The 23,292-nt window shown below is 46.0% G+C and overlaps 1 protein-coding gene across 1 annotated transcript in view; it reads right to left on the reverse strand.

Moving 5' to 3' along the window:
* Positions 1-1,064: 1,064 nt before the first annotated feature.
* The window catches only part of LOC311246161 (CREB-regulated transcription coactivator 2), a gene marked incomplete at its 5' end in the record, with an annotated part of 89,211 nt that continues 66,983 nt past the window's right edge, over positions 1,065-23,292 (reverse strand). The window contains 5 exons of the mRNA XM_084336277.1: positions 1,065-1,273; positions 4,417-4,615; positions 4,923-4,994; positions 20,230-20,433; positions 21,578-21,880. Coding sequence (XP_084192403.1) covers positions 1,068-1,273; positions 4,417-4,615; positions 4,923-4,994; positions 20,230-20,433; positions 21,578-21,880 — 984 coding nt within the window. The 3' untranslated portion in view covers positions 1,065-1,067. The remainder of the gene's footprint in view (positions 1,274-4,416; positions 4,616-4,922; positions 4,995-20,229; positions 20,434-21,577; positions 21,881-23,292) is intronic.

Raw genomic sequence — 23,292 nt, forward strand, 5'->3', positions numbered from 1 at the left:
AAGAATGGCCACTGATTTCTTAACGCAAGAGAAGCGCTCACCACTAGATGATGTCCCGCTGAGAGACTTCCTCCCTGCCCAGGAGTCCCACCTCCAGCCTGGAGTCTATACTACGGTGAGCGCTGACTTCATTTATTGTGATGTTTCTTCTTGACTCGTTTAAAGAAGACGTGTCCGGCCCATGGGGACATTAAACATGTGTTGTCGGGCCTTACAAATAAATTTGATTTGATTTGAACAGAACCACACTTAATGCCAAGAGTGGGGGAACATAATCCGAAGTGACGTCTTTTCTGTGGAATGACGGCGGATACGAGCGCCGGATGGAATGGTGAGAAATACAGAGATGAAGATCGATAAGCACAGGGGGGGGGGGGGGGGGGGGGGGGGTCCTGGCTTATAGAATGATGCTTTTTCAAGATGGCGTGATTCAAGCGTCGCTCTCACATTAGGCTCATGTCACATGCGTGTGATCCCCGTGTGTTCGCATTATCCCAAGTGCATTATTTTTCATTTACATGCAGACAAGATTCATACAAGCTAATGCCTAGAAGAAAAATCTGGCCTTTTCTCGACGTCTCAAGCGTTGCGAGAGCATGTTCGGTTAAGTGCCTGGATGCAGCAGAATAGCTCCCCCGCTAAAGTTCACTGCTGTCCTCTCTCTCGTCAAGCCTTCAACACCAACAAAGAAGAGGGGCTTGTGTACTTCCTGTCAAAAATAGTCAAATTACTTCCAAAGCCTACTTTACTCTGATTGGCCAACTTCCAAGAGGAGGGGGGTGATTCCAGCCCTCTCCACCTTCAGTTTGGCTGGCTCCTTGGCCCCTCTCCACCCCTGGCTGGCTCATTGGCCCTTGGTCCCTCTCCACCCATGGCTGGCTCCTGGCCCTTGGTCCCTCTCCACCCATGGCTGGCTCCTGGCCCTTGGTCCCTCTCCACCCCTGGCTGGCTCCTTGGCCCTTGGTCCCTCTCCACCCATGGCTGGCTCCTGGCCCTTGGTCCCTCTCCACCCCTGGCTGGCTCCTGGCCCTTGGTCCCTCTCCCTATCCAGCCCCCCTGGGGATAGATCATTTGAACCGGTCGGAGCGGAAGGAGTCCTCCACGGCTGGGTCAGCCAGCATAAGGTCCCCATCTAGTCCCATCATGCCCAGGCCCTCCAGGGCCAGAGGGTCCATCCTGAGGGTGTCGTCCAGGGAGAAGGGGTCCATCTCGAACCCGGGGACGTGAGACAAGGCACTGGCGATCTCCTTGGACAGGCCTGGTGGAGAGTCACCTGGAAGGAAGGTTCAAGTTCAAGTTGTCACATCACATATAAGGTACATTACAGTGAAATGTTTGGTTCTGTATGAGCCTCCTGAGATTGTGCTTCATACAGTAAGTACAAAATATACAATATACAAAACTAAAGTACAAAATGCAAAACAAAATTGCAAAATTTAGGTAGAGGTAGTGCAAATCTTATAGTAATAAATAGATAAAATATGGTGTAGTCACTAGTGTTAAAAAGTGTCTAAAGTGAATGTTAAAGGTGAATGTTTAAATTGAGTGTGTGCATGTGGATGTGTGTGCAATGAAATGGCTAGGTTAGTGTTGCATAGAGTCTGCATTGAGCATCCCGATGGCCTGGGGATAGAAGCTCCTTCTGAGTCTCTCTGTACTCGACATGTTGATGACTATGGCAGTGAGGTTAAAACATCTTCATATTTACATAAATGTAGACGATTTGTTGGTTAGGGTTTAAATGGTGCTTTTGATCCTGTATTACAAACGTTTATGACTAGGCAGGGGCGACATTTCCACTAGGGACAGGGGGAACATGTCCCGCTCACTTTTCAAAATCTTGTTTTTGTCCCGCTCACTTTTTACAGTCCGAAAACATTGTATAACGTTAATTAATATGCAATTCTTTTTCTGTGATGTGTGCGTTTGTGCAATGACATGTCGAGAGGAGTATGGCTAATGAAAAAAAAGGTTAAATGGTTCAATGAAAATCGTCGTGGGTATGATTTGAGCTTCACGTGCATAAAAAAAATCAATCGCACTCACATATTTCCCATCCCATAATAATTGTGTGTCCCCCACTTCTCAAACTAAAGTTTTGCCCTTGTGACTAGGGATGAGCACTGTCAGAATTTGACCAATTATGGTTTATCGATCAAATTCTTCAATCAATTCCCCTCAATCACAAACAACTGAAAAAGGTTTTGATTCAATGTCGTGCTGTATGGAGCTGCATGATCCTTCTGATTCCCCCTTTTTTTTTTTTTTTATATGCGTTTTTGGTAGATATTTTATTTGTTTGTACTACTGGGCAGTCCGGTAGAGAGAGAGAGAGAGGAAGAACGGGAGACAGAGCGGGGGGAAGACATTCGGCAAAGGACGCCAGGTCCGGGAATCGAACCTGGGTCGGCCGTTTCGCGACGCAGCGCGTACATGGGTCGCCACTTGGGTGCCCCGATTCCCATTTCTACCTGTTGACAAACACCCTGGCATGTTCTGCTTGGCCCTGTTGTATGCAAGATTACCCCCATCCCTGCCTGCACACAGCTAGCTTTAACATCCCCATGAAACGGCTAGCAGAATGCTATTTGATTCCACATGAGTTTCCTGTAAAAACAGGAAGGTAGGGAGGGACTTGTTGTGGATACTGATTAGCGTTTACAGTAACCATTACGGTCGACCCATTAGCTAGCAAGCTAATGTTAGGAACGTACATTAGCAATGTTATGAAACATTAGCTAGCAAGCTAACATTGAACATTTGTTCAATTTAGTTAAAGAGGCAGAGTGCTAGCTTAGTTACAATGTGCTTAATTAAAGGAGACATGCATTGCTATTCCTTTCACTATTTGGGCAACTTTACACAATTCCTGAGAGTCTATGGAACACATCTGTAAAGTTTTTTTCAAAAATATTAATTGTTTTCTATTTCTAATCAATTACTCTAAAGCGCTTTGAGTGACAGTCACCCACACAGTGTGATACATGTATACGAGAGAGAGCGAGAGAGAATGAGCGAGGGAGAGAGAGAGAGGATACATTGCTCCGTGCGTGCGCGCTGTGTGAGCGGCTCAACTGCAGTTTGTGTGTAAAATGCAGGTTGAGAGAGAGGGAGAGAGAGAGAGAGGATACATCGATCCGTGCGTGCGTGTGCGCTGTGTGAGCGGCTCAACTGCAGTTTGTGTGTAAAATGCAGGTTGAAAGAGCGAGAGAGGGAGAGTCAGGGAGACCACTTCCACATTATTCCCACTGCTCCGTTGTTGAGCGAATTGTTGATTGTGGGCGGTGACTACAACCAGTGCCTTATTCACGTCAGCAAAACAGTCAAATCAGAACGGCTTAGTTGAGTGAGAGAGGATCTCGTGAACTCGAGACTAGACTGATGAGCCAAAATGAGAATTAGAGAAACAGACCCCATTGATATAAATCCCCATTGCTAGGAAACGATGCTAAACACGGGAAAAGGCCATTTATAAGACACGGGACCTTTAAATGTTGTGTTCACTGAAGACAGTAGAGGTTGAGTACTTTATTATCTAAAGATGGTAAATTAGAATGTTGTGTTCACTCATAATTAAAGACAGTAGAGGTTGAGTACTTTATTATCTAAAGATGGTAAGTTAGAATGTTGTGTTCATAGTTAAAGACAGTAGAGGTTGAGTACTTTATTATCTAAAGATGGTAAGTTAGAATGTTATGTTCATAGTTAAAGACAGTATATGTTGAGTACTTTATTATCTAAAGATGGTTACGGGTTCCCAAAGTTTTCAGGCCGCGACCCCCCGAAATAACGGTGTCAGAGAGCCGCGACCCCCAATATTATAGGAGGTACATTTTTATTTATTTTTTTAATACAATTATTATTTAAAAAAATAAAATGTATAAATGGAAATGTATGGTTGAAACATGCAAACGTTCAAACGCACCCACACTAATAAGCATTGGAGGCTTTTAACCAGAGCCGGACTGGGGTAATCATTCAGGCCAGGAAATATAGTGTGCGAAATATAGCCCCAGTCAGGCCACTTTTTAAGCGGGGGGTCTGGGGGTCCCCCACCAGGAATTTCTTTGTTACAAAGACTTCATTTCCTGCATTCTGGTGTAGGAATTTTTTCGCGACCCCCACTTTGGGAACCACTGAGTTAGAGTGTGGTGTTCATTCATAGTTAAAGACAGTAGAGGTTGCGTAGTTTCTTATGATGATCAAACGGAGCAAGTTTCACACCCTCCCAACACGCTCGGTTCAGTCACCAGCGCACTCGGCTCCGTCACCAGCGCACGCGGCTCCGTCACCAGCGCACGCGGCTCCGTCACCAGCGCACGCGGCTCCGTCACCAGCGCACGCGGCTCCGTCACCAGCGCACGCGGCTCCGTCACCAGCGCACGCGGCTCAGTCACCAGCGCACGCAGCTCTCACCAGTGAAGATGATGTTGGGCACGTTGTGCCGACCATCCCCCCCGCCGCCGTAGTTCAGGTTCTGGTTGTTGAGGAGCTGCTGCTCCACAGACTCCTGGAGGTCCAGGTTGGACGGGTACTGGTCCTTGTCGGCCGCGCCGCCGAAGCCCAGGAGCCCGTGGTGGAAGGACAGGCCGTCACCCTGGCTCTCCATGGTGAACTAGAGAGCGGAGACGACCAGAGTGGTTAGACCGGGAGGAGACCGTGTGGACGGAACACAAACAAGAAGACAAACCGGGGAACTGGCTCCATTCACACTCTCACCGTATTGGTTTAATTTTGCCATAAAAAACACCACGTGAAGAATCAAATCAAAGCAACAGGTGCAGCCTCCACAAACTCCTATGGTAAAAGACCGTAGGCAAAAAGTATTCTGGAACCAGGAGGGTCTTAAAGGGATCAGGTGACTCCCCAGGTCTATAGGAACCAGGAGGGTCTTAAAGGGATCAGGTGAAGCGTGGTCCTACCTGCTGGCTGTGCCTGGCCGTGAGCTGGAGGCCCAGGTAGGGGTCGTCGAACAGAGAATTCAACAGCGCGTCCTGGAAGACAAACACACAATACATAGAACATCAAAACAAGAACGTCAATAAGAACGACATTAGACTACCAATTCCTCTCTGCAAAATTAAAGTTATAAAACAAATCTGTGCTTGGTCCATAATTCCACATTTGGTTGTTATGGTGGTGCCTTCTTCATGACCCATGACCTATATCTAATATAATATATATTATTATTATTATTATTATTATTATTATTATTATTATTATTATTATTATTATTATTTATTATATATTAAATTAGATATAGGTCATGAAGGAGGCACCACCACAACAAGCAAATGTGGAATTATGGACTCATATATACTATTACACAGACAAGTATAGAACTATTAAGACACAAATTCAGTGTGTGAGTGGGTGAATGAGAGGCACAAGTTGTAAAGCGCTTCGGATAGAAACGGTATAGAAATGCAGTGCGTTTATGTAAAACCGGTTCAAACTGCCACTGAAAGCCACCTCATAAATCGCACCCTTAACCGAGAAGCAGTGACGGAAAGGGAGGCTTCTTCAACAAAAAGGGGAACCCCTACAGACCAATCTCTGTTCAAATGTCAAAGTTTCTTCTGAAAGACGTCCCTGAAGGGGTAGCGTCAGGATCCAGGAAGAGTTCCTACAGACGGATCTCGCTGCTGAATAGCCGATCCCATGTCGGAGCCTCTCCGCAGACAATGACCCGTCTGCTCAGCCGACTATTTATAGACGACCACTGCCGACAGCCAAGAGTATCCATTTCGTCGTGTCACATTGACATCGGGGTTATTCACGCAGCAAATAGATGATAAACACCACCAGGCCTCACGCTACACCGCACCGCCAGTGAGTCCCCAAAAGAGAGTTAAGATTACGTATCGTCTCGCGAACCGAGGGGAATAAACAATATTTCCAAAGATGAATTGGAAAGAATGTAGGAGGAATACATGACGCTGTGACACGCGATGCAGCAGAGTAGTTGGTGGGAATTCCGGCTCGGCTCACTAAAAAAAAGCGCTCTTTCGGCTCCCAACCGGGCATTCAGATTTTTTGTTGCTTAAATTTATTTATTACCAAAGATTATGTAAAATAAATTACTAATGCAAAAAACATAAATTATATCAAATGTTTATCATTTATGTAGTTTTATTTACATACTCAACATGAAGCAGAGTGCTACAATAAAACTGTGTCATAGCCTTTTGCAAGCTCTGGGTTGTAGGTCTAGGACTCTAGGTGGTTGTGGTGTGTACTGGATAATGCTGTAGAAAAGATTGCAGCAACAGTTGCAGTAGACACAGTGGCACCTTCATTAATAGCAGCTTGCTCATCTTTTATTTTACAATTGCTAATTGTACTGCTTTTCCTGCTTTCACTCATCTCCTCACCTTTCCAGCGTGTTGTCTCCGTCTGTCTCGCTAGTGCATGTTCTCTCTCTCTCTCTCTGTGTGTTCTCTCTCTCTCTCTCGTCTCCCTCCCGCCCTCCTGTTCATGTGCACTGCGCTGTGTGTGTGTGTCTGTAACCTCTCCCCTCCCCCTCCTGCTCAGCGTGGACACAGACGCCACCACACATATTATTGACCAAATCACGCACGACTTTAAAAAAAAATAATAGAAATACAAAATAATTATCAGGAGCTGGCTCCCGTCGTTCACTTCAGAGAGCCGGCTCTAGGAGCCGTTTCGTTCACGACCGAAACATCACTACAACAGGCAGCCTGAGCTCTCAAAGAGCACCTACGGGAGGCTGTAATTCTAAACTGGACACCGTAAATGTCCAACCCCCCCCCCACCTCCTCCTAATAGGCAGTCTCCTCCCCACCGTATGTATATATTTTCTCCCCACCATATGTATATATTTTTTCTCCTGTCCACCCCCTCCTAATGTACAGTCTCCTCCCCATCATATAGGGCTGTCCCCGCCAAAAAATTTGCAGATAGTCGATTAATAGTAGACTATGAAATTTTTTTTTGAAAAAAATAAGTATACATTTTTTTTTTATCATTCCATTTGGGTTGTGGGGGTGCTTAAAGTCTGAAGGAGTCGACTGAAGGCTTCTTGTCCTCTGTAAAAGCATGCAATTGGTCCACTGATGGATACATCTTGATATTTGTCTAGTCTAGTGTGTTCATTAGATGGGTGAAATCATCTTTCAGTGCCTCTGTGCCCGTTTTCTTAGGCAGTTAGCCTCTGGTATGCGTGCCATTAGCGTTAGCCACGCTTCTATGCCTCTTTTCTTTTGGAAAGAATGATATTCTTTTTTTCTTTTTTCTTTTTTTGTATTAGACTAAGAGGTTGGCAGTCGACTACGGCTCCTTACGACCGATTAGTCGACTATTCGACTAATAGGGGTCAGCCCGTATATATTCTGTTAGGATCTATGGGTAACATTACAGTATATTTGCATATTGTATAAGTCACAAATGTAACAGTACTATATACCTGTATGTCATGTATGTCCCTATGCCATAAATGTCATGATGTCATGTATGTTGTGTATGTCATAAATGTCACTATGAATTGAAAATGGGGGACCCTGATGTAAACAAGACAAACGTCTTTCTCTGGTCTGCATCCCCTTAACAATTGTGTGTATTGAGCCGTACTGTATTGTACCCATTCTGCAATCTGTTAAATAAAGTTTTTCATTCATTCAGCTTCGTGGGCGACAACCGCATCGAACCCGGCGGCGGCCAAGTAACGCATCATTATAGGGTAATGCAATTACGTCATCCGTTATATGACCAGGTGCTAAAATCGGTATTCGCAAAATGCAACTAATTATTAGTATAATTGTTACGGCACTAAATTGGTTACCATTACACGGCGAGACGGGGCGGAGCAGCAGCGCGGGGCCCCGCCAAATGTCATAACAGATTCAATTAACCAATCAAATAATAAACTTAGTTACTAAATATAGGGAAGCGGCCTTAACGTGCGTTTGATGAAGGATCAGGGTGCTTTCAGAATGTTCAGTGTTTTAGTTCAGTTTATTCTGCAACACTTTGGGATGCAAACTGTGGCAAATCTTTCTAAACTAAGCCTCATTAAGCTGTTATGAGACTTAAAATATGCTATACACCGATGGACTTAAAATATGCTATGGACCGATTGTTACGGACGGTGTCCTTATGTATGTATATAGAGGGAGTAATGTATGTTATCTGTTGTATATAGGCATGTTTTGTTTGTTGTTGTCTTGTCTCCCTCTTGTGTCTACATATCCCCACTCTCAGGTGTCTCAGTTCCAGCAACAACAGCAGCAGCTGAGGCTCGTCAGGCAATCAGGCTCCACACTCCTTCATTGCCCATTTGTGTGCAGTGTTAGTTAGCTCCCTGGTTCGTTTGGTTGTGATAACTATGCTGTGTCTGTGTGGGAGAGCTCTTTGATGTGTTTTGGTATAGAGCTGAGGCTCTTCGCTAGTTTTGGTGTGAGAGCTGGTCAAAGCTCTGTGTGAGCTCATTGTGTGTGAGAGCTGGTGAAAGCTCTGGTTCATTGTTTGTTAGCATAGGAATTATTGTCAGTGTTGTGTATTTGGTGTAGAGCTGGTACCTGAAGCTCTGGTTTATTGTATTTAGGTCATTAGTTTATTGCACATTTCTGTTAACATTTGTTCTCTTGTATCACCCAGCCTATGGTGATTGTTTTTCTTTGTTTATTAATCTTTTGTTTCGCACACAGGGACATTGAGGACAGGAAGATACCCTGGGTCTACATTTTGCATCACGTAGGTGACCTACTGTTAAAAACACCAGCCTTAGAAGTGAGCACCACCACCTGTACTTTGGGGCATCCGCGCCTGTAAGGGGGGGGGGGGGGTGGGCTTTTATTTCTTTTTGATATTTAATTTGGTGCTCACTGGTAAGTCCTCCTTGCTCTCTGTGTTGCCGAGTTTGTGTTTGTGAAATAAATATTATAATTTTGCAAATTGTTTCTTGTGTTTTGTGTCACTGCACCCTCACCTATCCTGTCTGTGGCCTAGTGTTGCGTCTCCCCACTGGGGTACGTAACATAAATGGGGGCTCGTTAGTGGGCAACAGACAATTGGTGTTGGTGTGCGGTGGGCACGTTAGATAGGTTGGTTTTTGGTAGTAATTTGATCTGTGTATGTATGCGCTGGTGTCTCTTTGTAGGCATGACGTCTTTTAGTGTGGAGGAGTTTCTGAGTGATCCCTCAGTTGATCATTTGGATCAGTGTAGGAAGGAGGACTTATGTGCTATCGCCTCGCATTTTCAGGTCAGCCTTGCTAAAAGTTTGGCAAAGGCTGACCTGAGAGAGGAGGTGGTACGCATATTGGTGTATAGGAAGGTGCTCGGTGTAGGTGAGGGGGCGTCTTTTATTTCTTCCCCTCATTCTGCCTCGGACGAGGAGCATGAGGGAGAGGGAGTTGGGGCGGATGCAGAGGGGGGAGAGGATAAGCCTCCCCTTTCGGGTGTCGCGTCTCCAGTGCCCGGTCATGCTTCACCTTTCCCTGGGGGGAGTACTGAAGAGGCCAGTCTTCAGTTAAGTTTGGCACGGTTGCAGTTTGAGGAAAGGGAAAAGGAGAGGGAATACAGGTTAGCTGTTAGGAAAATGGAGCTGGAGGCTGAGATCTCGAACCACCGGTTGGACGCTGAGGTTAAAATTAAGCAACTGGAGCTCGAGGCTGCTAAGGCTGGGAGTCCTGCTCAACCCTCTTCCACGGCTGTGGGGGCTTATGATGTGAGCAGACTTATATCTCTGGTACCTCAATTTCGTGAGGCGGAGGTAGACTCCTATTTTAATGCTTTCAAGCGAGTTGCTACCTCATTAAAGTGGCCTAAAGAGGTCTGGGCTCTCTTGCTCCAATGTAAACTCACTGGAAAAGCCCAGGAGATTTTGTCTGCCCTCCCTCTCAGTGACAGTTTGTCTTATGACGCGATTAAGACTGCTGTACTTCGAGCCTATGAGTTAGTGCCGGAGGCATATAAGCAAAAATTCCGAGCTCACATAAAGTTGCCTGGGAGGACTTTTGTAGAGTTTGCTCGTGAGAAGGAGTCTATTTTTTCGGTGGTGTAAGGAGAGTGACGTGTCTGATTTTAATGCACTGTCTGAGTTACTGTTGCTGGAGGAGTTTAAAAATAGTCTGAATGACCGTTTGGCTACATATCTGAATGAGCAAAAAGTGGGTACGTTGGCTCAGGCTGCAGTACTCGCTGACGAGTTTGTGCTAACTCATAGACAGTCGTTTGGTACTCTCCGACATGAGGGTAGGACCTTTTATCCCTCTGCTCACACTCCAGCTAGGTCACACGTTAGTCCGCCGCAGATCCGCCGCAGTGGCTATGTTGGACAGACTAGTCCGCCCCGCTCTGTGTCTCCCCGCTACAAGGAGGAGCGGGAGTGTTTTTACTGTCATCAGGTGGGCCACATTATAAGTGACTGTGTTGTTTTGAGACGCAAGGAGCAGTCTCGGACAGATGGACGACCTAAAGCGGTTGGTTTGGTCCAGACAGTGTGTGACATACCAGGACCCAGTTACGAACCGTTTATGTCGGACGGGTTGGTCTCGCTCAGTGGCAGTGAGTTGGACCAGCGTCCAGTACGCATACTGCGGGATACTGGGGCAGCACAGTCATTTATCATATCAGACATGTTGCCGTTTTGTGATGAGGCATCGACTGGCTCTAGTGTGTTGGTGCAGGGGATCGGCATGGGCTTTGTGTCGGTGCCCCTCCATCAGATACATCTAACCTGCGGGTTGGCAAAGGGGGTGTTCAAGGTGGGCGTGCGCCCATCATTACCAGTGGGAGGTGTCACCTTTTTGTTAGGTAATGACATCGCTGGTGGCAGAGTTATGCCATGTGTTAAAGTTTTGGATCACCCTACTGTTTTGTGCCCCGATGTGTTTGCTCCGTTGCTCCCAGATGTATTGCCAGTGTGTACAATCACCCGTGCTCCACAACCTGTAGATGTGACGAGTGACAAGGTGACGATTCGGCGGGATACACTAGCCTCTGAGGCAACGCGGTTACCCAGGACTCGTGGTAAGCTGGTAGTTGCCCAGAGTGAAGACGCTGGTTTGGCCACATATTCTGTTACTGCTCCTGCTCCAGGGATAGCTGGAAGCAGAGAGGTGGTCAATTTTTGTGTGAATAAAATTCGGTCAATAGGCGGCCCTTTGAGGCTGTGTGCAGGCTTGAAAAGTGGCTGCATGAGGCTAGTGCCGTCTCTGGGGGGGGGGGGGGGGGGGGGGGTCTCTCTGCTCCTCAGCGTATTGTGACGCTGCATTTTGTGCTGTGCTGTGTGGACTTTCTCACATTGTATTATGTGTTTTCTTTGTGAGGAGGAAGCGGGCAGCAGTCTGACATTGTGCGTTTTGACCGTGGACCATCCCTCTGTTTTTTTTGTGAGGTGCCTTCTCAGACCACGGTCTTAATACTTTTGATGTTGGCGTTGGGACTGCTGTACCCCTGGACATTTTGTGCCAACAGCACCCCTGATCATATCAAATGCTACTAAGAGGGGTATGAAGAAGCGGAAGGTGATGGTCTGGTTGGTTGATGGCAGTGGTGGATGTTTTGTTTTGTGTTATGATGTGTGTTCTTTGGGAAGAATAAAATGTCAAGTTAGACCGCGCTCTCAAGATACGACACTGGGTGCTGAAATCCCATTAAGTATTATATAAAAGAAGCAGTGAAGCCAGACCAGCACTCTCAGGTTCAAAATTTAATGGCAGCCTGAAACAAACATGTTTCGGAATTATGTATTCCTTCTTCAGTGTTATAGCTTGTTATAGCTATAACACTGAAGAAGGAATACATAATTCCGAAACATGTTTGTTTCAGGCTGCCATAAAATTTTGAACCTGAGAGTGCTGGTCTGGCTTCACTGCTTCTTTTATATAATGTTCTTTGGGAAGACAAATGGGGTACTTGGATTGTATGTTGTGCTGTCGCCAGCCATGGGCTGACTCTTTATGGGGGGGGGGGGGGGGGGGGGTGTTACGGACGGTGTCCTTATGTATGTATATAGAGATATAGAGGGAGTAATATATGTTATCTGTTGTATATATAGGCATGTTGTTTGTTGTTGTCTTGTCTCCCTCTTGTGTCTACATATCCCCACTCTCAGGTGTCTCAGTTCCAGCAACAACAGCAGCAGCAGCAGCAGCTGAGGCTCGTCAGGCAATCAGGCTCCACACTCCTTCATATACCCATTTGTGTGCAGTGTTAGTTAGCTCCCTGGTTCGTTTGGTTGTGATAACTATGCTGTGTCTGTGTGGGAGAGCTCTTTGATGTGTTTCCACTGGCTCCCCGTGCACTTTAGGATTCATTTTAAAATAATTGTATTTGCTTTTAAAGCTCTTCATGACCTTGCCCCACCCTACCTCTCTGAGCTGTTGCAGGTCTATACACCTTCTCGCTCTCTCAGGTCAGCTGACCAGCTGCTCCTAGTAGTGCCTACAACTAGGCGTAAGCTCAGGGGGGGACCGTGCTTTCTCCGTTGTCGCCCCCAAAATGTGGAATGAGCTGCCACTGCAGATTAGGCAGGCCTCATCACTGCCCCGTTTCAAAGGCCTCCACCTTTTCTCTCTGGCTTTTGACACCATGTAGCTTGTTGATTTTATGATCTTATTGTCTTACTGTGTTGTATCGTTTTGTTACTGTGCTTTTAAATATATATATTTTTTAAGTACTCTGATCTATTTAAATTTGTATTGCTGCCTATGTTTACCTATTTTTCTTCTCTGTTTTGCTACTCTTTTTTTTATCTATTTTTAGTGCTGCTTATAGTTTTTAATATGCTCCCTCTGTACAGCACTTTGTGCCCCTGTGGCTGTTAAAGCGCTTTATAAATAAAGTTGGATTGGATTGGATTGTTTTGGTATAGAGCTGAGGCTCTTAGCTAGTTTTGGTGTGAGAGCTGGTCAAAGCTCTGTGTGAGCTCATTGTGTGTGAGAACTGGTGAAATCTCTGGTTCATTGTTTGTTAGCATAGGAATTATTGTCAGTGTTGTGTATTTGGTGTAGAGCTGGTACCTGAAGCTCTGGTTTATTGTATTGTATTTAGGTCATTCGTTTATTGCACATTTCTGTTAACATTTGTTCTCTTGTATCACCCAGCCTATGGTGATTGTTTTTCTTTGTTTATTAATCTTTTGTTTCGCACACAGGGACATTGAGGACAGGAAGATACCCTGGGTCTACATTTTGCATCACGTAGGTGACCTACTGTTAAAGACACCAGCCTTAGAAGTGAGCACCACCACCTGTACTTTGGGGCATCCGCACCTGTAAGGGGGGGGGTGGGCTTTTATTTCTTTTTGATATTTCATTTGGTGCTCACTGGTAAGTCCTCCTTGCTCTCCGTGTTGCCGAGTTTGTGTTTGTGAAATAAATATTATAATTTTGCAAATTGTTTCTTGTGTTTTGTGTCACTGCACCCTCACCTATCCTGTCTGTGGCCTAGTGTTGAGTCTCCCCACTGGGGTACGTAACACCGATGGACTTAAAATATGCTATACACCGATGGACTTAAAATCTGCCAATGGACTATTTTCTCTTGTGGATGTATATTTATTGGATGGAGGGACAGGAGAGAGGAGAGATGGAGGGACAGGAGAGAGGAGAGATGGAGAGAGAGGAGAGATGGAGGGACAGGAGAGATGGAGAGACAGGAGAGGCAGGAGAGATGGAGGGACAGGAGAGATGGAGGGACAGGAAAGATGGAGAGACAGGAGAGATGGAGGGACAGGAGAGATGGAGGGGCAGGAGAGATGGAGGGACAGGAGAGATGGAGTCCCAGGAGAGAGGAGAGATGGAGAGAGGAGAGATGGAGGGACAGAAGAGAGGAGTGGAGCAAACAGCTGTTTAGGGTACTAATCAAGGAAAAATATGCAAGGGACAATAGCCATGGAGTGGGCAATCGAGAAACACTGGCTCGGTTGATTTGACACCAACATCAGTCCCCTGAGCTCTCAGTAGATGAGGGAGAGGAGAGGTGGTTATGTGACTGACGGTGGTTGTAGAGGGGTGAGAGGTTATCACTGGTTTGGTAGAGGGGAGAGAGGTTAGCACTGGTTTGGTAGAGGGGAGAGAGGTTAGCACAGGTTTGGTAGAGGGGAGAGAGGTTAACACTGGTTTGGTAGAGGGGAGAGAGGTTAACACTGGTTTGGTAGAGGGGAGAGAGGTTATCACTGGTTTGGTAGAGGGGAGAGAGGTTATCACTGGTTTGGTAGAGAGGTTAGCACTGGTTTGGTAGAGGGGAGAGAGGTTAACACTGGTTCGGTAGAGGGGAGAGAGGTTAGCACTGGTTTGGTAGAGGTTAGCACTGGTTTGGTAGAGGGGAGAGAGGTTAACACTGGTTTGGTAGAGGTTATCACTGATTTGGTAGAGGGGAGCACCACAGCTTTGCACCACAGAGCAGTGACTGTATATTTGCTCTTTTTGCTGTGAGCAGTACAGCAACATTTTAGACAAATGATTCACTGATGTTCTCTTTTACACTATTGATGCTCTAGAGAAGAAAAAATAAATAAAAAAATTTGATAGAGGCCAACAAAACGCCAGAGGGTGTCACTCTACCCTCTCTTAGAGTGAGGAAGACAGTGTTCATTAAACCACATGCAAACAAATGCAGGCCAAATTAAACGCAAATTCCACCACTATTTTACTCTGTCTATTCTATTTCACTCTTTTTATTATTGTCTATTTTAAATCTGCCATAGAATAAAACCATAAACAAGGTGGCCTATTGGGATGTTGGAGCCTAAAGTGAAAAACTGTACTGATTTGTACATGTCTGCACTTTATGTGCTCATTTTGTGCCTGTCTTTTGTTGCTGCTGTGAAGCACTTTGTGCAGCAACTCTTGTATGAAGGGTGCTGTACAAATTAATTAATAAATAAAGTTCATATGATATGATTATTACGTGGTCCTCATCCTCGGCTTTCCCGTTTGTACTTTTTTTGTGACTCCCGTTACTCTCCTTGCCGTCAGTCTGCGCTCTGTGGCAACAGGAAGAGTCTAAACGTTGGGCTTTTTCTCATGTGCCCACACTCCCACACTCCCCACACACACTGCCACACTCCCACACTCCCCACACTACCACACTCCCCACGCGGGAAGATCGGCCTTTCGAGTCGTCGTCTATAAAACTTGCAGTATTGCAGAATGTAGCAGCATTTCTGAGCCAACTTGTACCGTTTCCTGTGTGCGAGAACACGAGCAGAAAGCAAAAGGGACCACATTTAGGGACTTCCTGAAAACACTGTTGACAAACCCAACAGACCACAGATTTGATGCTCGCGGCTGCAGAAACCTCACTTGCTTATGACTGGGTGGTGCCTCATTTTTTATTAGGTTAATATCGCTTGGCGACAAATTAAGTTCCAGGAAGCTATAACTAGATAATTTGAGGACCAAAATATCTCCATATGCCTTCAGACGCCCCATTGATTCAGTGAAGAGACACTGGACCACAGGGTCGACTCGCACCCTGCCGTCAAGTTCCACTGCATTTTAGACAACAATTCATCTTCTAACCCAACAGGGAACCCAAGGAAAACAACAGACCTCTTTGAAAAGAATAAGACAACAACATCTTGTGGATGGTTGTGGTTTCACTATCGTTTTAACTTGTCATTATTCGGTTAATCATTACAGAAGTTCTCTGGCGGGATGCGTTCTTCACTATCGTTTTAACTTGTCATTATTCGGTTAATCATTACAGAAGTTCTCTGGCGGGATGCGTTCTGTGGTATTTATTCGTTGATTTGCTAGCTAACCCTCCTTGAAATAGGACAAGCAGCTGTTGGGCTAAAAGTAGTGATCTATAGTAGTATTATAGTAGCACTAGACAAGAGTGATGGAGAGAGAGACGGACACAGCCAGACTATACTGGAGAATCACTGAGACAGAGAGGACAGAGAGTCAAAATCCATACCGTAGCGCAAATTATACATACGTAAACGTATACCGTTTATACCGTCCACCCCTAAGCCAGACTAAACTGAGGAATCAGACAGAGGACACAGCCAGACTATACTGGAGAATCACTGAGACAGAGAGGACACAGCCAGACTATACTGAGGAATCACTGAGACAGAGAGGACATAGCCAGACTACACTGAGGAATCACTGAGACAGAGAGGACAGAGAGTCAAAATCCATACCGTAGCGCAAATTATACATACGTAAACCGTTTATACCGTCCACCCCTAAGCCAGACTAAACTGAGGAATCAGACAGAGGACACAGCCAGACTATACTGGATAATCACTGAGACAGAGAGGACACAGCCAGACTATACTGAGGAATCACTGAGACAGAGAGCACACAGCCAGACTATACTGAGGAATCACTGAGACAGAGAGCACATACATTAGCCAGACTATACTGAGGAATCACTGAGACAGAGAGCACATACTGTACATTAGCCAGACTATACTGAGGAATCACTGAGACAGAGAGGACACAGCCAGACTATACTGGAGAATCACTGAGACAGAGAGCACACAGCCAGACTATACTGAGGAATCACTGAGACAGAGAGCACACAGCCAGACTATACTGAGGAATCACTGAGACAGAGAGGACACAGCCAGACTATACTGGAGAATCACTGAGACAGAGAGCACACAGCCAGACTATACTGAGGAATCACTGAGACAGAGAGGACACAGAGACTATACTGAGGAATCACTGAGACAGAGAGCACACAGCCAGACTATACTGGAGAACTGAGACAGAGAGCACACAGCCAGACTATACTGGAGAATCACTGAGACAGAGAGCACACAGCCAGACTATACTGAGGAATCACTGAGACAGAGAGCACACAGCCAGACTATACTGAGGAATCACTGAGACAGAGAGGACACAGCCAGACTATACTGGAGAATCACTGAGACAGAGAGGACACAGCCAGACTATACTGAGGAATCACTGAGACAGAGAGGACATAGCCAGACTACACTGAGGAATCACTGAGACAGAGAGGACAGAGAGTCAAAATCCATACCGTAGCGCAAATTATACATACGTAAACCGTTTATACCGTCCACCCCTAAGCCAGACTAAACTGAGGAATCAGACAGAGGACACAGCCAGACTATACTGGATAATCACTGAGACAGAGAGGACACAGCCAGACTATACTGAGGAATCACTGAGACAGAGAGCACACAGCCAGACTATACTGAGGAATCACTGAGACAGAGAGCACATACATTAGCCAGACTATACTGAGGAATCACTGAGACAGAGAGCACATACTGTACATTAGCCAGACTATACTGAGGAATCACTGAGACAGAGAGGACACAGCCAGACTATACTGGAGAATCACTGAGACAGAGAGCACACAGCCAGACTATACTGAGGAATCACTGAGACAGAGAGCACACAGCCAGACTATACTGAGGAATCACTGAGACAGAGAGGACACAGCCAGACTATACTGGAGAATCACTGAGACAGAGAGCACACAGCCAGACTATACTGAGGAATCACTGAGACAGAGAGGACACAGAGACTATACTGAGGAATCACTGAGACAGAGAGCACACAGCCAGACTATACTGGAGAACTGAGACAGAGAGCACACAGCCAGACTATACTGGAGAATCACTGAGACAGAGAGCACACAGCCAGACTATACTGAGGAATCACTGAGACAGAGAGCACACAGCCAGACTATACTGAGGAATCACTGAGACAGAGAGGACACAGCCAGACTATACTGGAGAATCACTGAGACAGAGAGCACACAGCCAGACTATACTGAGGAATCACTGAGACAGAGAGGACACAGAGACTATACTGAGGAATCACTGAGACAGAGAGCACACAGCCAGACTATACTGGAGAACTGAGACAGAGAGCACACAGCCAGACTATACTGGAGAATCACTGAGACAGAGAGCACACAGCCAGACTATACTGGAGAACTGAGACAGAGAGCACACAGCCAGACTATACTGGAGAATCACTGAGACAGAGAGCACACAGCCAGACTATACTGAGGAATCACTGAGACAGAGAGCACACAGCCAGACTATACTGAGGAATCACTGAGACAGAGAGGACACAGCCAGACTATACTGGAGAATCACTGAGACAGAGAGCACACAGCCAGACTATACTGAGGAATCACTGAGACAGAGAGGACACAGAGACTATACTGAGGAATCACTGAGACAGAGAGCACACAGCCAGACTATACTGAGGAATCACTGAGACAGAGAGGACACAGCCAGACTATACTGGAGAATCACTGAGACAGAGAGCACACAGCCAGACTATACTGGAGAATCACTGAGACAGAGAGCACACAGCCAGACTATACTGGAGAACTGAGACAGAGAGCACACAGCCAGACTATACTGGAGAATCACTGAGACAGAGAGCACACAGCCAGACTATACTGGAGAATCACTGAGACAGAGAGCACACAGCCAGACTATACTGGAGAATCACTGAGACAGAGAGGACATAGCCAGACTATACTGAGGAATCACTGAGACAGAGAGCACATACATTAGCCAGACTATACTGAGGAATCACTGAGACAGAGAGCACATACATTAGCCAGACTATACTGGAGAATCACTGAGACAGAGAGCACATACATTAGCCAGACTATACTGAAGAATCACTGAGACAGAGAGCACATACATTAGCCAGACTATACTGAAGAATCACTGAGACAGAGAGCACATACATTAGCCAGACTATACTGAAGAATCACTGAGACAGAGAGCACATACATTAGCCAAACTATACTGAGGAATCACTGAGACAGAGAGGACACAGCCAGACAATACTGAGGAATCACTGAGACAGAGAGGACACAGCCAGACAATACTGAGGAATCACTGATGCAGGCTTTTTCACTCAATATAAAATAAGGGTTCCTATAGGTTTCAACAAGTTCAATTTAAGATTCTTAAGACCTTTTTAAGACCACTGCACGGCCATACTGGCAAGAAAGTATTAAAGGTGACATGCATTATAAATGTCATTTTTCAGTCTCTAGCATTGTATTATAGTAATAGGAGTTAGTATCAATGTGTTTTAGTGTCTAAATACCATATTGGCGGATTGCTCTGATTCAGCTCAGATCATTTCCTGCTCCAGTAAATTAGGCCATCCTGATTTGAAGGCCTGCGTGACGTTACTCAGGCTCTGGGTAGCAGACAGTGATGTGATTGGCTCTGTGGTTGTAGCTAATGCCCGCCCACAATCTACCTAGACTGACTGTACACAGCGAGTGGAAACCACTTCCTCATACTCTGCATGCACTCGGAGGGAGAGAGATAGAGAGCATTCGGGAGCACTTGGGGGGGGGGACCTGCCGCGCGGCACACACCTCCGAACGGGAGGAAAAAAAAGTCTCTCTCCCTCTCTCCCTCTCTCTCTCCCTCTCTCCCTCTCTCTCCCTCTCAAAGTGCTTATGGGCGGAGCCAGGCCATAACAGCCTGAAATCTTGAAGCTGAAAAATTATGGTTGAGTACTTGATTAGAAATATAAAACAATGCATTCTTTTAGTCTTCAGATATTATTTCAGATATCTGAAATACAATTAAAGGGGACATGCATTGCTATTCCTTGCACTATTTGGGCAATTCCTGTGAGTCTATGGAAGACAACAGTACGTTTTTTTTTTCAACAAAAATTAATTGTTTTATATTTCTAATCAAGTACTCAGAAGCATCATTTTTCAGCCTCAGGATTTCAGGCTGTTATTGGATGGGCTCCGCCCATAAGCGCTTTGAGTGACAGTCACCCACACAGCGTGATACATACGAGAGAGAGCGAGAACGAGCAAGTGAGAGAGAGAGAGAGCGAGAGAGAGGAGAGATGCGTCCCCGACACACACACACACGCAGTCAAGTTTGTGTGTAAATGCTCCGACGAGGGAGAGACAGCGCACACACATTTACACACACTCCTGCACGCGGTCCCACCGGTCCCTCTCCATCACCCTCTCTCCCTCGTTCTCTGCCTCTGTCAAAACCCGTTTGAGGAAGTGTCACTATGCGCTACAACCATAGAGGGGGCGTTACTGCAAATCAGTACCTTATTCACGTCAGCAATACCGTCAAATCAGAACGGCTTAATTGAGTGAGGGAAGATCTCGTGAACGAGACACGCTAGCATACAGCAAGAGCGTGAGCCTAGCCTAGAAGCTTGCAGACTCCCATGACATTTCTGCAGCCTGAGTGGACGTGCCGTGGAAAATGAATCTCCCGTCTTGAGGATTATATGTGGTCACTTACGTTATAGAGTCCCAGGTCTGTGGCCAGGGAGTGGCTGATCTGCTGGAGCTGAGGGAGACTGGACCTCTGTGCCTCCAGTTGCTGGTGCTGGTCCGCTTGCTGTTGCGGATGCTCCTGCTTGACCAGGCACAGGGAATTCTGCCCACTCTGCTCCAAGGGACTCTGGCTTTTCATCTGGGATGCGTTGGCTGTGTTCACCTGCTGCTATAAATTCAGAGTAATTTTGTTTTTTTATTCAGCACAGTATCTGCTTCGGCGTTTCACAAAGATCCATCTTCACTACCTTCTCATTGACGTTTCATTTAAACTTCAGGGTCATACAGTATATCTACTAGTACTTTAGACACGTACTGTACATTACTTAATTGTAACATTAAGTGTTTATTTGGGATTTCTGGTCTGAGCTATCTGTGCAAAGTACTCTCTCTCAACGTACTCGGTTTGCGAGGATTTCAAACAGCAACATTACCATGGACTAGTGTGAGGGTTTATAACAACATTACCATGGACTAGTGTGGTGGTTTAGAACAACATTACCATGGACTAGTGTGGTGGTTTGAAACAGTAACATTACCATGGACTAGTGTGGGGGTTTATAACAACATTACCATGGACTAGTGTGAGGGTTTGAAACAGTAACATTACCATGGACTAGTGTGGTGGTTTGAAACAGTAACATTACCATGGACTAGTGTGAGGGTTTGAAACAGTAACATTACCATGGACTAGTGTGAGGGTTTGAAACCGTAACATTACCATGGACTAGTGTGGGGGTTTGAAACAGTAACATTACCATGGACTAGTGTGGGGGTTTGAAACAGTAACATTACCATGGACTAGTGTGGGGGTTTGAAACAGTAACATTACCATGGACTAGTGTGGGGGTTTGAAACAGTAACATTACCATGGACTAGTGTGAGGGTTTCTAACAGTAACATTACCATGGACTAGTGTGGGGGTTTGAAACAGTAACATTACCATGGACTAGTGTGGTGGTTTGAAACAGTAACATTACCATGGACTAGTGTGGTGGTTTGAAACAGTAACATTACCATGGACTAGTGTGAGGGTTTGAAACCGTAACATTACCATGGACTAGTGTGGGGGTTTGAAACAGTAACATTACCATGGACTAGTGTGAGGGTTTCTAACAGTAACATTACCATGGACTAGTGTGGGGGTTTGAAACAGTAACATTACCATGGACTAGTGTGAGGGTTTGAAACCGTAACATTACCATGGACTAGTGTGAGGGTTTCTAACAGTAACATTACCATGGACTAGTGTGGGGGTTTGAAACAGTAACATTACCATGGACTAGTGTGAGGGTTTCTAACAGTAACATTACCATGCCAAAGTGCTGCTGCAGGTGCTGGTTGTGGGTGTTGCGGAGGTTGTGCAGGTGGAGGTGCTGCATGGCCAGCGCCTGCTGCTGCTGCTGGGGGTTGGGCCGGGGCTGCTGCAGGCGCTGCAGCTGCTGGTGATGGTGCTGGCTCAGTGCCGTGGGCTGCTGGCCCTGCTGGCCCTGCTGCTGGGGCTGCTGCTGGGGCTGGGGCTGGTGAGACCCAGGCTGGGGCTGGTGAGACTGGCTGAAGGGGTAGGGAGGCAACCTCTGGTCCAGGGGCAGCTTGCTGGTGTCAAGCGGCACCCCCTGCAGGCGGGGAGGGGAACGTTGAAGCTTAAAAAAGATATACAGTATAATTTATCACGTCTAGGTACAAGCTACTGGCCAGGACTGTCTGACTTTACCATCTAGGTTGCCCGGTTATGTTCCTATCTGGCTTATGAACAGGGAGCGAAATTAACTTTTTGACTCACCGGCCAGTGGCGGGTAGATGGGAAGAGTCTACCCGCCAAGCATATTTCTTACCTGCCAAATCTTTTTTGATTAAAAAAAAATATATATATATATTTTATATAAAAAATATTTTTTTAAATAAAATATATATTATATAATCATACTTGTAGTTGTATTATCTGCGAGACATCGCCACCACGCAATAAGTCAAAATCCTTGCTATCTGCAAACAGCTCCACTGTCTGTGTGTATACTTGAGTAGCCTCCAGCTCCAGCAAGGATTCTCCGGCCCTGCAGCTAGACCCTATATTCAGCTAGACCCTACATTCAGCATGCAAGGATTCTCCGGCGATGCAGCTGGACCCTATTTATAACGTTACGGTTATTTTGTCAAATCACATTCAACATGCCCTCAGCTAGAATACGCATTCAATCAATGGTATAAGACATTGATATCAGGAGCTATCTGTAGCTACTGCTAGCCCGGTAGATAACGTTAAGATAATTTAGTTTACTGGGACAGATCGATCTAACGTGAGCTAGCTAACGCGAGCTAGCTAACGAGGGAACGGAGGTATTATGCAGCTCATGGAGGTCCGATCTAGACTAGAGCAGATTGCTACCATTCTGAGAGCTTAACGTTAGCACTAGAGCTGCGGGCGAGCTGCTACCATTCTGAGAGCTTAACGTTAGCACTAGATGCTGCGGGCGAGCTGCTACCATTCTGAGAGCTTAACGTTAGCACTAGATGCTGCGGGCGAGCTGCTACCATTCTGAGAGCTTAACGTTAGCAGTGGCACTAGAGCTGCGGGCCGCTCTGTGTTGATACAAGCAGAAAGGGCTGGCCCGGCTGGGCGGATATGACTCGTTGCCACGTTTTTTTTCAAAATAAGAATATCATACGAACCGAATGCTGCTAACTGCCGGAGCCATCGATATTATGACTCTAGCTGCGCTTGGGCCGGAAATGAGACCCGCACAGATTTTCAAAATAAGAGTATCGTTATGAACTACACGTCCACACGCCACACGGCGGGCAGGGCTCTCAGTGGCAAGCGCCAAAGGTAAAAACTGAGCGCCCCTGGCGGGCGGCGGGCTTTAATTTCGCCCCCTGCTTATGAAACTCATCATGATGTTTCATACAATGTACAGATTGTGACATAATGAAAACACATCTGAATTATATTGTGTGTGTGTGTGTGTGTGTGTGTGTGTGTGTGTGTGTGTGTGTGTGTGTGTGTGTGTGTGTGTGTGTGTGTGTGTGT

This window comes from Notolepis coatsorum (assembly GCF_963971535.1).
Source record: "Notolepis coatsorum genome assembly, chromosome: 19".
NCBI classification, from domain to species: domain Eukaryota; kingdom Metazoa; phylum Chordata; class Actinopteri; order Aulopiformes; family Paralepididae; genus Notolepis; species Notolepis coatsorum.